The sequence below is a fragment of the Ictalurus punctatus genome, chromosome 13 (genome assembly GCF_001660625.3).
Source record: "Ictalurus punctatus breed USDA103 chromosome 13, Coco_2.0, whole genome shotgun sequence".
Lineage (NCBI taxonomy): Eukaryota > Metazoa > Chordata > Actinopteri > Siluriformes > Ictaluridae > Ictalurus > Ictalurus punctatus.
Window position 1 is genome coordinate 9,662,811 of NC_030428.2, and position 15,321 is coordinate 9,678,131.

Consider the following 15,321-nt stretch of genomic DNA (forward strand, 5'->3'; position numbering starts at 1 on the left):
TCCAGATGTGCAAGCTGCCCATTTCATAGGCCCTAATGCACCCCCACACTATCAGACATGCAGGCTTTTGAACTGAGTGCTGATAAAAAGCCGGATGGTCCCTCTCCTCTTTATTGCTCTTTAGTTTAGAGGACGCTGCGTCCATGGTTTCCAAAAAGAATTTCAAATTTCTATTCGTCTGACCACAGAACAGTTTTCCACTTTGCCTCAGTCCATTTTAAATGAGCTTTGGCCCAGAGAAGACGGCTGCGTTTCTGGATCATGTTCACATATGGCTTCTTATTTGCATGATAGAGCTTTACCCAGCATTTGTGGATGACAACGCGAACTGTGTTCACAGACACTGAGTTCTGGAGGTGTTTCTGAGCCCATACAGTGATTTCCATTACAGAATCATGCCTGTTTTTAATGCAGTGCCGTCTGAGGGCCTGAATATCACGGACAAGCAATATTGATTTTCACCCTTGTCCCTTGCACACAGAGTTCTCCAGATTGTCTGAAACTTTTGATGATATTATGTACTGTAGATGATGAGATATTCATAGTCTTCACAATTTTACATTGAGGAACATTATTCTGAAATTGTTCCACAAATTGTAGATGTAGTTTTTCACAGATTGGCGAACCTCTGCCTATCTCTACTTCTGAAAGACTCTGTCTCTCTAAGATAGTCTTTTTTTATTATTATTATACCAAATCATGTTACTGACCTGCTGCCAATTAACCTCCAGCTGTTTCTTTTTAGTAACTTTTTTGTTTGTTTTTTTATTTTATTATTGCTGATATTTCTGAGGGTGCATGGTGGCTTAGTGCTTAGCACGTTCGCCTCACACCTCCAGGGTTGGGGTTCGATTCCCGCCATGGTGTGTGCGGAGTTTGCATGTTCTCCCCGTGTTGTGGGGGTTTCCTCCCCCAGTCCAAAGACATGCATGGTAGACTGATTGGCATGTCCAAAGTGTCTGTAGTGCGAGTGTGTATGTGATTGTGTGTGATGGACTGGCACCCTGTCCAGGGTGAACCCTGCCCCATGCTCCCTGGGATGGGCTCCAGGTTCCCCATGACCCTGAGAAGGATAAGTGGTATAGAAGATGGATAATACTTCCAATCTGTGTCCCTGTTTTTGATCTTTCAGTATAACAAACAAATGGGGCTAGATATGAAAAGAAAATGCAAATGCCATTAAACATTTTTAAATGGGAAATTCAACATCAGAATGTCTTGTCATTCTGTAAGTGGCATTGTGAGAAGGTATACTATCATCCTGAGGTGAACTTGGTCTGTGGAATCATGGATTTTTCTTTTAGGGTTGTCTAAATGTATAGACAAACCAACACATCAGTTATGGAGGGCTCTTATTTTGGTATACAACATCAGACAGTCCAGAATTGGTATGAAAATATACACAAGTACCATGTGATTACATCTCCAGTCATATATCTATCATTTTGTGTATATATGCTTAAACAGGTTGATGTGTATAAAAGAAACATTAGCAGATTCAGTACAATAAAGGAAAAGGTGTAGTATTATTCTGAGCTGAAATGAAACTAGTCTGTGGAAACAAGTATTCTGGTAGTTTCCTTTTAATATAAATCTGAGTATCAGTCTGAATTCATAGACAAAACTGCATAGACAGATAGATAGAACAGTAGATAGAACGATAGATAGATGGATAGGTAGGTCGTTTCAGATATATTGTGATGGTGTTGTACAGAGGCAAAATTACAAACATTGTGTCACTGTCCAAATACTTATGGACCTGGCTCTATGTGTTTATTTCGTTCCTATACGCTCTGTTTGTTATTTGTTTATGATGTTTATTTAGTTTCTATAAGCTACGTGTTTATATTAAAAGGATATAAAATATTCCTTCTATACACCATACGTGTTAAACGAATGTTTTAATTTGAATCGTGTAATTGAAGTCATTGGCACGGCGCTGATCTAAGACGATGACGCTTTTTGATGAACATGTCTTTCAACGAATCGCTGCACGATAATCATGTAAACATAGTATATAGACCAATCGCCTTGCGCCGGGGGTGGGGTCTAGTAAATCAAACCGTTTCTGAAGGGTCGGTGTGCACCTTGCTGCGCGAGCTGTTCCGCCCAGAGTCGGTTAGGTCGCGTCTTCGGAGAAAGAGCGCGAGGAGCCGTAAACAAATTGAGTTATTTATCGACGCTGTACTCTTCTCTTCCGTGATGAAATGTCGAGTTTAAGATAATGTATCACATGAGCTGAACATTAGCTTTCCAACTTGTAAGAGACGTTTAACCCGCGCTAGGTGTTAGGATAAAGCTAAGAGCTAACCGCCTAGCTTGCTGTGGTGTGTCCGGGCCGGATCTGCCTTCTCATGCCCTGCTGGGACCTGACGGAACATGGTGTCGTGGATCATATCGAGGGCCGTGGTGTAAGTCCTGACTTATTATTATCATTATCATCATCATCATCATCATCATCATCATTATTATTATTAACATCATCATCATCATCATTTTGAAATAAATAAAACGCAGGTGTATCTGCGCCCTTGTGCTAGCTAGCTAGCTAACTTCGCTAAACCGTTTATGAACTTCTCACAGTTCCGTTACAAAGCCAGTGGTCCGCCCGCTTCCTCTGTCAGAAAGCCAGTTCATTCGTTTAAAATCGAAACACCTTGAGCGTGTTTTTGTCTGATAACCGAATACAGATATCTTCAGAAGCCATTCAAGGGAAGAAAAGCTAGTCTTTGTGCGTGTGTTTGTGTTCGCTTAGCTGGCTAGCTGAGTGCTCCTTTAAGGCTGTGTCTCATCACGCATCAAGTAAATAACCAACTCTGGGTGTGTTGCATAAGCTCTGTTTTACCTAACAAATACTGTGAGCTCAGTGAAGAGACATGAGAGAGGTTATGTGTTCAATTTTAACCCTGAACACCCTTCTTGTGTGTGTGTGTGTGTGTGTGTGTGTGTGTGTGAACACTGATCATACAGAGACATGTAGAGACATAGTGCTTCAGCTTGTTCATCATAAGACTGTGACTCATCTGAAGAATATTTTACTGTTCACATGTAATAAGGTTACATCGTGTCCTCTGTTTTGAGTTTTAACCCGTGTTGTGTTGCTTGGCTGCAGATGTACTCTTTGTGGCTCATATCGACTTTGAGCAGCCGAGAGAGAAAATTATAGTAGAAAAGTTCAAATCCCAGCACTACCAACCTTCCCTTGAGCAACGCCATTAACTCTTAAAGTGCACCTATTATGGTTTTTCAGATATTACCTTTCATGTAGTGCGTTATAGAGCTGTTTGTGAATGTAAAAATGGCTGCAGAGTTTTAAAAAAATCAAAGCACACGACAAATGGAGTTATTGACTCCCAAAAGAAGGAACCGATTGTGAACAGCTGAAACGAGTCATTAGTAATTCCAGACTTACTTCCTGTACTAACCTACGCAGGTTTGTAACAAAAACCCCGCCTCTGGTCTTCATTGGCTGTTTGCTGACAGCGGTAGATCAATCACAACAGACTGGGACATCTGACCAATCAGAGCAGAGTATGCTCTCTGAAAGGAGTTTAGAATGAATCCTTTAGAACGGATCATTGAACGAGTCGTTTCTGACACTAATAATACACACACATTGATGACTACAATCCCGGACATACTACATCCGCCATGTACATGGTCATGTGACCTACGTCGTCATCATAAACACAAACATCTTAAACAAGTGAACAATTTATATGGGTATTGTTAAACCAGTCCCGTTTAATCAAGGTTTAATACTTAAAAAGAGCCGACACTGTCTTCCGCATTTTCCCCCAGAGCTCATCCGCACCAGTCCCGTTGCATTGTGGGATTGTTTGACTCGCTTGGTGTCCATCGGGTGCACACTACAAAATCGCGCTGGAAACAGTGGGCCACCCGGTATTTCTCACATAGTTAGAATTCGGACATACTACCGATCTGTCATGTTGCTTTTCGCCTGCTTTGTAGTAGGTAAGTATGCGGTTTCGGATGCAGCCTTTGACAAAGATACACAGAACGCGAGAGTGTTCTGGACTTGGCTAGATGTTGTGAAGGCATGTTTTTTTTTTTCTTTTTTCCTTCTTCTTTTTTTTCTTCTTTTCACAAGTTAAGAATTCTGTGCTCATTCACTTCAGTTGTCTTTCATGTCATTCTGGATAAAGCAGTCTGCCAAATGCTGTAAATGTGCGAGTGCTAATAAATCGAGATAACATCGAGTGACATCGGGAAATATGAAAGTGAGGCGCAGCAGATGAACCGAACAAAGGCCTGTTCTTTCACACGTTCAGGGGAGAAATTGACTCAAGCACATAATGGTTCATGTTGAAACATTTTTTTCATTTCTAGTAAAGCTTTAAAATGGGTCATATTGATCTGACGTGAACACAAGGGTGTTGATGGGTGTTAATCATAAACTTTTTCAGTTAAGTCTTTTCTTGACAAACAGGCTATTGGTTGTCTTGTTGTTGTTGTTATTATTATTATTATTATTATTATTATTATTATTATTATTAGAGATGCACCGATGTATCGGACGATGATCGGTATAGACCAATAAAGGCCAATTTTCCACGCTATCGGCCGATAATTTAAAAACATCCGATAATCAGGGCCGATTAGATCCTGTCAATCAAAAGAGGGCGGGGAAACACATCGATTTTGTGCTGTGTGTAAAGATGTCTGTATGGAATGATGACAAAACTGCAGTTTGTAATCTCTGTAAACTCTGCACTGCTAAAATTTTACACCGGACGCTGCAGCAGTGAAGCGGGAGTTTCGGCGCGAGTCAAAATTGTATTCTTTTTGCCATGCTGGTCGCCCTGAATTAAAGCGCCAGTACACCGCTGACAGATTTAAATGAAGATGAATTGAAGGAAAGGTGTATATACAATAAAAATATATTTGTAGAGTAGTATATTTCATATCCAGTTAATGTTAATATATAAAAGTTGGTATTATATATTACTAGTTTGATGTCAGTGATGAAGTAGAAATGCTTGTGTTTGTGGCGAGTGAATGTGAGACTAACAGGAGGTTTTTTACAATTCAGTCAATGTTAATATGAATGAATAACATTCAATAAGTGAAGAAATCTTACTTTAATCTTCAGAATTGAGTTCATGTGTTAATGTTAATTAGAGTGATGTGTTTTGTGTTTATGAGACCAGTCACTGTGAAACAACTTGTTGAAATGGAGAGAATAAAGTTTTTATTTGCATTTCTTTCAGAATTGTGGAATTAATTATTATTCATTTATAAGGAGGTATAAAAGGCAGAACTATCTGTATCGGCTGATAGCACTCTGAATAATCGGTATCGGCTGAGAAATTTAGTATCGGTGCGTCTCTTATTATTATTGTTTATTATTGTTGTTGTAGTTGTTCAGCCCATACAGGATTGATTTTGTGATTGTTGCGACCAAAAATGCTCGATTTCGCTGCAGCTTTTAAAAGAAAAAATTGTGGAGAACTACTTGAGTTTGTGAAATCGCAGTTGCACAAAATAGTTTTGCACGGCCTTTTGCTGTGATTGTTTGTTTTAGCTGTACTCACGTTCGACACGTAAATCGAAGAGGGCTTTGGCCGAATGTGTGCTGTGATGACGTTACATGACACGCCTTGGCCCAAATCTGTGGTAATTTAGAAAAATTACAAGCTCCTCTGAATATTGTGGAATTTGCTTGCTTTTGCGTTCATTTCGATGGTCACGAAATCCTGGAGGGACTGACATTATTATTATTATTATTATTATTATTATTATTATTATTATTATTATTATGAGCTTATAGTGTTGGAACCCTCATGTTTGCTGTAGGATTTTTTGGGGGGGCTTGTGGATCTTTGCCGCTCTTTTTCTTCTCCTTCTTCCAGTTCTCTCTTGTATTCCTCTTCTTGTTCCTCGTTTTTCTTCTCCTCCTCCCCCCTTCTCTTTTTCTTCCTCCTTCTCATTTTTCCTCTTCTACTATTAGAGGGTCGAGCACACAGTCTTTGTTCTCGTTTTCGTTTGGAGTGTTTTAGGGGTCCAGGCACTAAGTGCTTACGGCTCTTTGTAGTACTGGTGCGGTTTCAGTCCTTCGGTATTAAGAACTCTATGAAAATGAAACATTTTAAAGATGTTTCTATTTCAAGTTTTGATACAGCGTACTTCAAAGGTCTCTAGTCTCATCGCCGAGCTCACGTTGCTACCTTTTTTTCCTCACCACAGTATTTGTACGTCACGTTCGATAGACTGATTGTGCATTAAGCCTGGGCGTCAAGTCCTTTCTGTTTACGTTGTGATTAATATATGCTGCTTTTCCTGATCGACGGTGAAACGGTAGTGTGAAACGAGTACAGGACCGATCGCATTGTTTCCATTCTGAATCATTGCAGGTGCCTCAGAGAGCCTCGAGCGACTCTGTAAATCTGACGGCACTGCTCATCATCTCGAACCTGTATTACCTTTTGTCTTCCTTTCGCTGCAGGGTTACAGGTTTAGTCCAACCTGTTTCTTGGGATTCATTTGGGGGAAGTGCCAGCTCACCAGTCACTTCACGCCATTCGTATGTCCGCTTCAATGTTATTTCTAAAACTATAGAAGCTATTGAGGGATTTGTTTTGTTTGTATTTAATTCTGTATGTAACTGACTGCTAGGAGTGCAGCAAACTACCAGTTCATTTGCTGGTTGATTTTCAGATTTCAGCAACGCAATCGGGTTACGATGAGAAAATCTGGCTAATGTGACAGGAGGTTTGATTTTAGTCTGTGCTGTTCTCTGTGGTAATGAAAGCTGCAGCCTCTCGTCACGCACAGCCTCTGCATAATAAGAGCTTTATTAAAGACAGCTACTTGGTGAAAATCCTTAGCACACGGCATTCGCGTGAGCTTAATGCTTTGATAATTAAGGCGTAGGCTAGGATTTTTTTTTTTTTTTTTATTACGTTGCAACCATGTGATCGGACCGTAAAGCCAAACAGGTCTACGTTCTCTTTGTTCCTCTTTTGCCTTTTTAGGGGAAAACCCAGGTCCAGGATTGTGAGTCGAACCAGATGTCGGAGCAGAGGCACTTTGGCTCTGTAGCTTTAGTTCATTACATACCTCCATCTGGCTTAGGCCGAGTGGGTGGAGCGCGTCAGTGTTTCTTAGCAGGAAACTCTGAGTTGACCTAAAGCAGAAAGCGGAGGTCCGTCTGCCAGTCGTGTTTTTGCAGCTGCGTACTGCGAGGTTCTGCTTTTTTGCAGAAATTGTTTCAAGAACTCGCTCGGCGGGGTCCGTTTCCTCCGGGGAGAAAAGCTCGGTGGGAACGACCGGTGGTGTGCGGCACATTTATTTATCTGGAGCAGGAGCCGTGCGAGTCGTAGTATTTTGGCACCGGCGTAACGTTTCGCCGGCCGTCACCGGACACATGTTTGAGCAAAGCTTTGAGTAATAAGAGAGAAGAACTCGCATAGAGCTTTGATATAAAGTCGTCTAATGGGCAGTGACTTCAGAGCCGAGAGCACACATGAATGTTTCCTTATCTCTCATAGAGCACCATTTCATATCTGGTGATTATGTACGTCAAAGCCGTAATATCTGAGAGGTCGTCGAGGCAGTCGGACTGCTCGTAGTCTTAAGTCCTCAGAGTGCGTCTGGCTGCCCTTTTATAGCTTAATAGCATATGATGTGTGCCTAAGCAGCGATTATATTCCATTACTGTATCATTCTGATCCAGAAAACCGTCTCGTGTGGGGTGTAACTCTTTACTTTCTGGCCCGGACTTCATCAACCTACATCCACACTAGCAACTCACTCGCTTGTAGTTTGTCTCTCGTCACTGTTGTCGCTCGTGGGTGTACACGGTTCGTGTCTTTATTTTTGATTTCCACTGAGAAAACTCACTCACTCAGAAAACTGGCTCTGTGGCACACATGTCCATAGGAAATGGCTGCATGTGTCTCTATCTCTTGCTAGAGTTTCTTACCGGTATTTACACAAAACCACCTGTTATTTTGGGAAATAATATTCCGTACAACGCGTAATATGTACAACATTTCAAACTGATTTTTTTTTTTTTTTTTTTTGTACATATGAGTACAGTTTAATACCGTGTATCGTAAGAAAATGTCAACCACCTCAGTGGGATCCTCTTCTAAAAATGCAGCTTGCAGAGTCTCGCAAATCAAGTTAAGGCCATGTTAAACTTAAGGCACCGCTAAAGTCTCTCATTAGCTGGGAGATGTCTAGACTTGTTTCCTGGCTGTAAAGTTTGCTAAAATCAGGCTGGAAATCTCTCGAAGCAAAAACAAGTCACGACGTTTCTCCTGCGTTTGTACTTCTCTTCATCCATCCTCTTACAGTGCTGCTTGTGTCTGCTCTCGCCTTATAAAGCAACTAGACACGTTGTCCCAGCTATAGAGTCGTGACAAATTATAGGCAAACTCCAAGTGCCTTAGTAAGTAAGACGGTAAGTCGGGCCGCTATGATCTGCCCGAACACCGTGGCACAGATTCTACACGTCTCTGGAACGGCGCTGAAGCACCGAACAGCGTTCTTCCAGAAGATGTTTCCTCAGTTGGTGTTTCGATGATTGTGTTTCAGAGCACGTCGCTCCAAAATCTCCCACAGGTGTCGAATCGGATCGAGATCTGACGACCGTGAAGGCTGTAACATATGATTTTCATCACTTTCATCCAGATGAAATCGTTCAGCGAGCACTCGTGCCCTGTCGATGGGGGCGGGGTCATCCTCGAAGAGACCACTCCCACATCAGGAAAGAAATGTTTCATGATGGGATAAACGTGGTGATAACTTTTTGTATTCGAGGTCGACCGGTAGTGGATTTTACTGATACAGATCGCTAAGTTTGGCAGTACCTGTCGATACCCAGTTAATCGGCTGATAGTTGTTGTGTTTTTTTTTTTTTTTTTTTAATTAATGCTGAATGAAAACATAACACTCAAAGTAAATTATTGCAGAGCTTTAAAGTAAATAAAAGATGTACATTCAGATTGAACCAAAAGGTAACATTCCAAATGACATAAAAATAGAGACGTTCAAAATGAATTTAAAAAAAAAAAAAAAAAACACTTCAAATAACACAACAAAATTTGTCCGTGATAGTTTTAATTTTGCCTCAAGAGGCTCCTCTAGGAATGGACACGACAGACCATCAACCCCAGCAAAACACACACACCTCTTCCTGTTTGGTCTACAGCTTGTCTTGACTCTTCCTCACATTACAATCCGCTGCTCTCTATTTGGACTACAGTCGTTTTCTTGGTTCTCAGTTTCTCTTTTCTCCTTCTTCAGCCACTCTTTCTGAAGTATAGGCTCTCGTACGTTGTCCTTAATCAGTTGCTCCGTTCTTAAATCCCTTTCACACCAGACGCGAAGGGGCATGCCGTAACATTTCCACACCGCTTTTCAATTCTCACCTGAAGCGACTCTGCTCTAGGCAAAGAACGGAACCTTCTTCGCTTTCTTGTAGGGCTGGAGGATATGCGATTGATTATTGTGATGTCGTGACCTCATCTAACACTTTTCAGGAACTTGCCTGCAAGTATGGGCAGGTGTCTGTTTTATAAAACCATCCCTGGTCACTGTAGCATCCACTCAGTTACTCATTTCAATCTATTTTTAAAAAAATATATATTTTCCTTCATTCTTTCTAAATGATACAGTAAGAATTAAGGTTTTTTTTATTTATAATGTAGATATAGAAAAATGTTGCTAGCAAAACCTCAGGCAATTACACATAATAATCTGATACGTGTGCATTAGGGCTAACTAACAATTATTTTAATTATCGATTTTAGCGATTAGTTGTTGCAGCCCTAATATGCATCATGAAGGTTTTGCCTTATTGCTCACTTTTGCTTTCTTGCACTGAATAAGTAAGTAGCAAGTGCAAATGTACTGACATTATTATTATTATTATTATTATTATTATTATTAGCTTCATATGCTTACCCACAACGATATCTTTTTGTATACCTTTCCAGCCACAAGCTACAAAATATTGAAGCCTGCGATCTGACTGACCACACTTGTGTACTGGCACAACCTGTAGGAACTTTGTATTCTAACAAATTACTTAGCGTGTCCACAATGTCAGGCCATAATAGGCTCGGGAGAGTTGACGATAGTACCTGGAATCTCAGGTGGACACCATGATAGATTCTGACTATCAAACCTGACCATTTAAATCTCTGTCGAAAAGCATGCCGTCTGCAGCTCTAAGATTGATCCAAAGAAGCGTGTTGTGCGTTTTGTTTTGTATCCTATATGAACTTTAATAACCTGCTGTCTGACTTGCAGAGCAACAACAGCTTTCTCCGATATCTCCTAGTTTTACTTATCTGAGCTCACCAAACGGATAAAGTCATGAATGTCTTCGCTATCAAACCATGAACAGAGATTTACGTTAGGAAATTGAGGAGCACGTGGAATTTATATAGTTTCGTGTCGCTCGTGATTAGTTTATTTACAGTCTTGACTCCAGGCAAGCATTCCTGACCTCGTTAATGTGGTGTTATTTTTTTTTTTTTTTTTAAAACAACAACTAATTGTTAATGCTAGAGATTGCAGCCGATTCACAACCAGCCTCCGGGATCTTTCCTCCATAATGACGTCATGTGTACGTGACGCGCGTTGAGAATCTTTGACCACGCTCCCTTCTTTTGCCCCCGCTGGCGTGAATCGGAGATAGTTAGGGGGTAGAATAGGGCAAAGGCATTGGCCATATGTACTTTTAATCGGATTCATTTGATGATGTTTTGCCAAATAGTAACTAATTTGTCAGGAATTTCTAACCGTTGATGACGACGCGGTCGCTCCCACTTGACTCGGTGTAGCAAAGTCATTCATCTTTTGTCCACAATGTAACTGTGACTCGAGAAGGGATGACTAACGCAGCGTTCTTTTCCGGTTTGCTAATGTAAACGTCCAACAAACAGGTTTTTCTCCGTTTAGATAGTGAGAGGCCTTTTTGTTGCTTTATCCCTAGACATGTCATTATTGGAAAAGACATTTCTTGCCATGTCCTGTTCTCTCCCACTGCTTTAACTGTAAACACAGCAATGGCGAGCGAGTCAGCGAAAACACCGAGCTGAACGATGATGTGAATGAGGGTTGCAGGCTATGCATTGCATCGAAGTTGTGATTGTAATGTGTTTTGTTGTTTTTTTTTGCTCCACCCTTGTTGACTGCTATGGCATAGAATGGGTATGATATGACGAATGTCGGTAATTAATGTTGTGGTGATTAAACAGGCCAATTTCCACGCTCACGTAAAACCAAGCTATTGTTTTTGTAACACAAGCTATGTTTCATTACACCCCAAAGCGATTCTTTTAGTAATCGATTAATCTGCCGATTATTCCTTCGTTTGATCGATTAGTCGGTTTAAAAGCCCGGTTTTTATTCTCTGTATTTTGAAAAAAAAAAACTAACTTTATTTCACAAACAAAAGCACAAACTAAGTGTTAACTGGTACGAGGTCGAATGTCCTGCAGTAACACACACGTCCACTCGTCTGAACACAGTAGCATGTTTCTTTATTCTGTAAATGTACGACACTTCTTACATTCATATACAATTACATTTCTAACCCCATTAGTTACAGCGCTCATAAAAAAAACACAATGGATTTTGTTTCTAAATATCGCATCAAACAACATATTCGATCCAAATGAACATTTTAGTCCGAGTTATCGCGCTTCCTTTCTATTGTGCGCTGATTGACGCATATATGTGGATTCGTGCTCTTTCAGTGAAGTTTATCGGAGACTCACCTGCTGTCAGGATGAGGCTTTATGTAAAATGGAAATACTGCCGTGAATTTCTGTGGGGGGGGGCATGTCTGGAACACATTAAACAGCACATGCTAAAGCGACCCCCCCCCCCCCCTCCCCAAATTTATGTAAAATAAAGTCCACAAACTGAGTGTTACAGATATAAACTTTACACAGACTAAAACTTTACACAACTGCTTGTCCAGTTATATAAGACTGAAAAAGAACCCAACACACACACACCAGAATATATATTATTCATTTAGGACTGTATTTTAATTCTGTGCTTATTGTGCATCCATAAAAAATAATGCATAAATACTTATAAACTTATATATTAGTTTATATTATATAATAGTGTTTATGCATTACTTTTTTTAATAAAAGGTAACGTTGACATAAACAGTAAATTTAAGAAAGTCATCAAGATACTCTGGGTATCCGCTAAAGCTAGCGGCGTGACATTACGTCAAGCGACGTCGACAAGGAAACGGCTTCTACTTCCTGTTAGTAGAAAACCCGCTAGCGTTATATTTGACACCTTTCTAAAATTCATGCACTAGACGGTAGAGTATACAGTGCATAGTGTAAGTGTATAGTAAGTCATTCGGGACACAATTTTAGTATTTACTCTCCGAGGCGTGTTTTCGGAACAGAAGTAACGTAGTGAGTAAATCTCCCTCGTACCGCGCGTAGACCGACTAATCCACAATGAGATTCGTTGGCAACGATTTTCCTAATCGATTTTATTGGTTAGTTGTTGCAGCTCTAATCCGATCTATGATAGCGTAAGTGTGTTGAGTTGCCCTGTGACACAGCATGCGCAGCAGTTTTGGAAAGATGTGGTGGCTGGGTTCACAGATCTCAAAGGAAACACATGCTAGCTTTGAACCTTGGGTAAAACATTGCAGTGCTGTCTGCGGGGGCCGGGGGGGGGGGGGAGGTGGGGTCGGAAATCCAGCTGACTAGCAGTGGGTAATTACTACACTGTGAAAGATACTTGTTGCTATGGTAACACTGACTCTAAACGCTCCTTGCGTGCATGCATGCTTGGTCTGAATCATGTTACCTGCACGTAAAGAAAGAACAGCATCCGCAGCTGGAACGACTCCCTGTCAGATGGGTGAAAATCTTTTGCGCCTTTTAAGAGCGTTCCGCCCTCTGCTCGGATTCGATCGTGGACCGTGTACGAGAATGAAATTTAAAAAGTCTAATCATGTCATTACATAACTGCGAGATTGCAGAAAAGTCTTGAGTGGCAAAGTGTTGTTAAAAAACGTCCCTTTGTTCAGATGCCATTCAGGTGGAATAAATTCTCACTGGAAGCTGATTGTCGTTTTTTTTTCTTTTTTTTTCCTTCCTCTCAAGCGAGTGAGGAAAATACCCCGTTATTAACCCCAGGAACCATATTAAAGCATGTTGTAGATTCAAGAACCTTAAAATTGCGTTGCTGGTTGGAAGTGTGTGTGTGTGTGTGTGTGCGCGCGCGCGCACTGGAAACCAAACACCATTGTCGGAACCCCGCGGCTCTGTTGTTTCTATAGCAACAGCAAAATAAACCGCTGCCAAGGTGGATCTGTGGATGTGCGCCATGAAACCGACGACCGGGGGAAGTGTCCCCCCCCCCCTTTTCTTTCTTCCCCCTAATACGCATCTGAGCTTGGTACATTCGCTCAAGCAAGTGCCAAGAGGTCTTACAGGCTGTTTGGAAAGCGTATATTTCATAACGTGTTATCATGGCTGCTTGTATCCTGTCCTGCTATTTCATCATAAGCTTAAGGCTAACTTCGCCCACAGCAGCCGACGACGTGAAGCCGTTTCATCAGAAACACAAGCATGTTTTCATGTCCTAGATACCGCTGCTGTTAACAAGCATGTTCTAATATATTCATCGTTTCCCCTTCGTATATATTTATATATTTGTAGCTTGCAGTCTTTAATTGGGATTAGAGTACATGGATTTTCTTACACACCAGAATGAATGCACATAGGCCTGGTACCGGTGAGGTTCATGAGGTCCTTTTGTATCTAATTACACCGAGTCACTTTATGAATAACTGACGGGCCGGTGTTTTTAGACCATGCTGAGCTGCCAGGTATATTTCTGGTAGCGATGCTGCTGAGTACCAATGTCCTCACATTAGACCACTGTATCTAGGTTGCCTCGGAGCAGGCAGGGCACAACAACCACGTCCCGAAAGTTCAACTTGAGTGAGACGACTCAAAATCCGTTTCAGTCACGTTACACCTGGAGCGCTGCAGAGGTTTCTAAGGGCACCATCATTAGGCGGGAGACGCTTAGGTTTGATCCCTAGCTAAAGCGAGCGCAGCGCGACGACTTTGTGTTTTCTTTGTGTTCCAGGCTTTCTTCATCCGTCAGTGCTACATTGATTAGCGCTCCCGGCCCCGAACGCCTCATCTTTCATCATGTTCCGCACCTTGATTTGTTATTACCTGCTCACCCCTTGTTTACTCCCCTCGTTTCATTTCTGCCCGATGTTTATGCCCATGCCGAGGAAAAAGTGAGGACGCACCAGGATGCATTCTGGGATAATGCTGCCAATATGCTTTTTTTTTGTGTATGTGTTCTCAACAAGTTTTCTACTATAATGCGTGTGTGTATCTCAGCTACACATAAAGTTGTAGTGAATAGGGCTGGGTGGTACAGCTCAAAAAATGATCACGATATAGTGTTTCATATTATTCTGTATCGATAATTATTGATAGGTTTGAATTTAACCACTGTATTTTGAACTCATCCACTTTTATTAAGGCAAACCTCAGATATTAGTTTATAAATAGAATGTGAACAAATATCTTCTCTTATATCTTGTATGAAGGTTAAATAAGTGTTAAAGAAGCTCTAAGTTAATAAAAACGTCGAACAAATCAAGGCAAACTTTAAGGGAGATCAACATCACGTTATAGCGCAGAATGGGAGTCCCGGTACTCTGGTTTGTGCTCAGCCTGTTAGCATAGTTAGCCTAGCTTCGTATAAAACGTCCACTTTAACACTTACTTCCGGATAACACCGTGCTGAGTCGAGCTCCTGCTCTGAGGACTCCCGCTGTCCTGCCAAGAGGCGACGTTTTAACAGAAATCACAAAAAGCGGCAAAATGTCACATTTCTTCCCTGCAGTTCATGTGGAGCACTGCGCACGCGCACTACAAGTCTCTCGCAGCTTGTTTGTCTGTACATGACTGGGAATCATGGTTTGTTTGTTTGTTTGTGCAAAGCTTACACACAATGGTGTTCTGATGTTGATCAGACGAAAAGAAACCTAAAAAAAAAACCTGCCACACTGGTGAGCTGACACGTCCTTTTTTTGTTTTTATTTATTCAGTCTCCTCAGCAGGCTCTGAGCTCATTTTCACGTGTTGTGACGTCACATGGCGATGACGTAACCGACCCCCACAGATACGCAACTTACCTGCCGTTTGCTTGTCCCTCGTAGCGCACACCTTTATCAAGGCATATGATAGGCTGTTTATGATCCAGGACCAGCGCACTCTTGAGGGTTGTTCATGCAACCAAGCTTCATGTCTGTTTACATTTTATCGAGCA

General features: G+C 41.3%; 1 protein-coding gene across 1 annotated transcript in view; it reads left to right on the forward strand.

Moving 5' to 3' along the window:
* Window positions 1-2,075: 2,075 nt before the first annotated feature.
* reep3b (receptor accessory protein 3b) overlaps window positions 2,076-15,321 on the forward strand; it is a 33,195-nt gene continuing 19,949 nt past the window's right edge. The window contains exon 1 of the mRNA XM_017484223.3: window positions 2,076-2,411. Within this exon, the coding sequence (XP_017339712.2) occupies window positions 2,380-2,411 (32 nt within the window). The 5' untranslated portion in view covers window positions 2,076-2,379. The remainder of the gene's footprint in view (window positions 2,412-15,321) is intronic.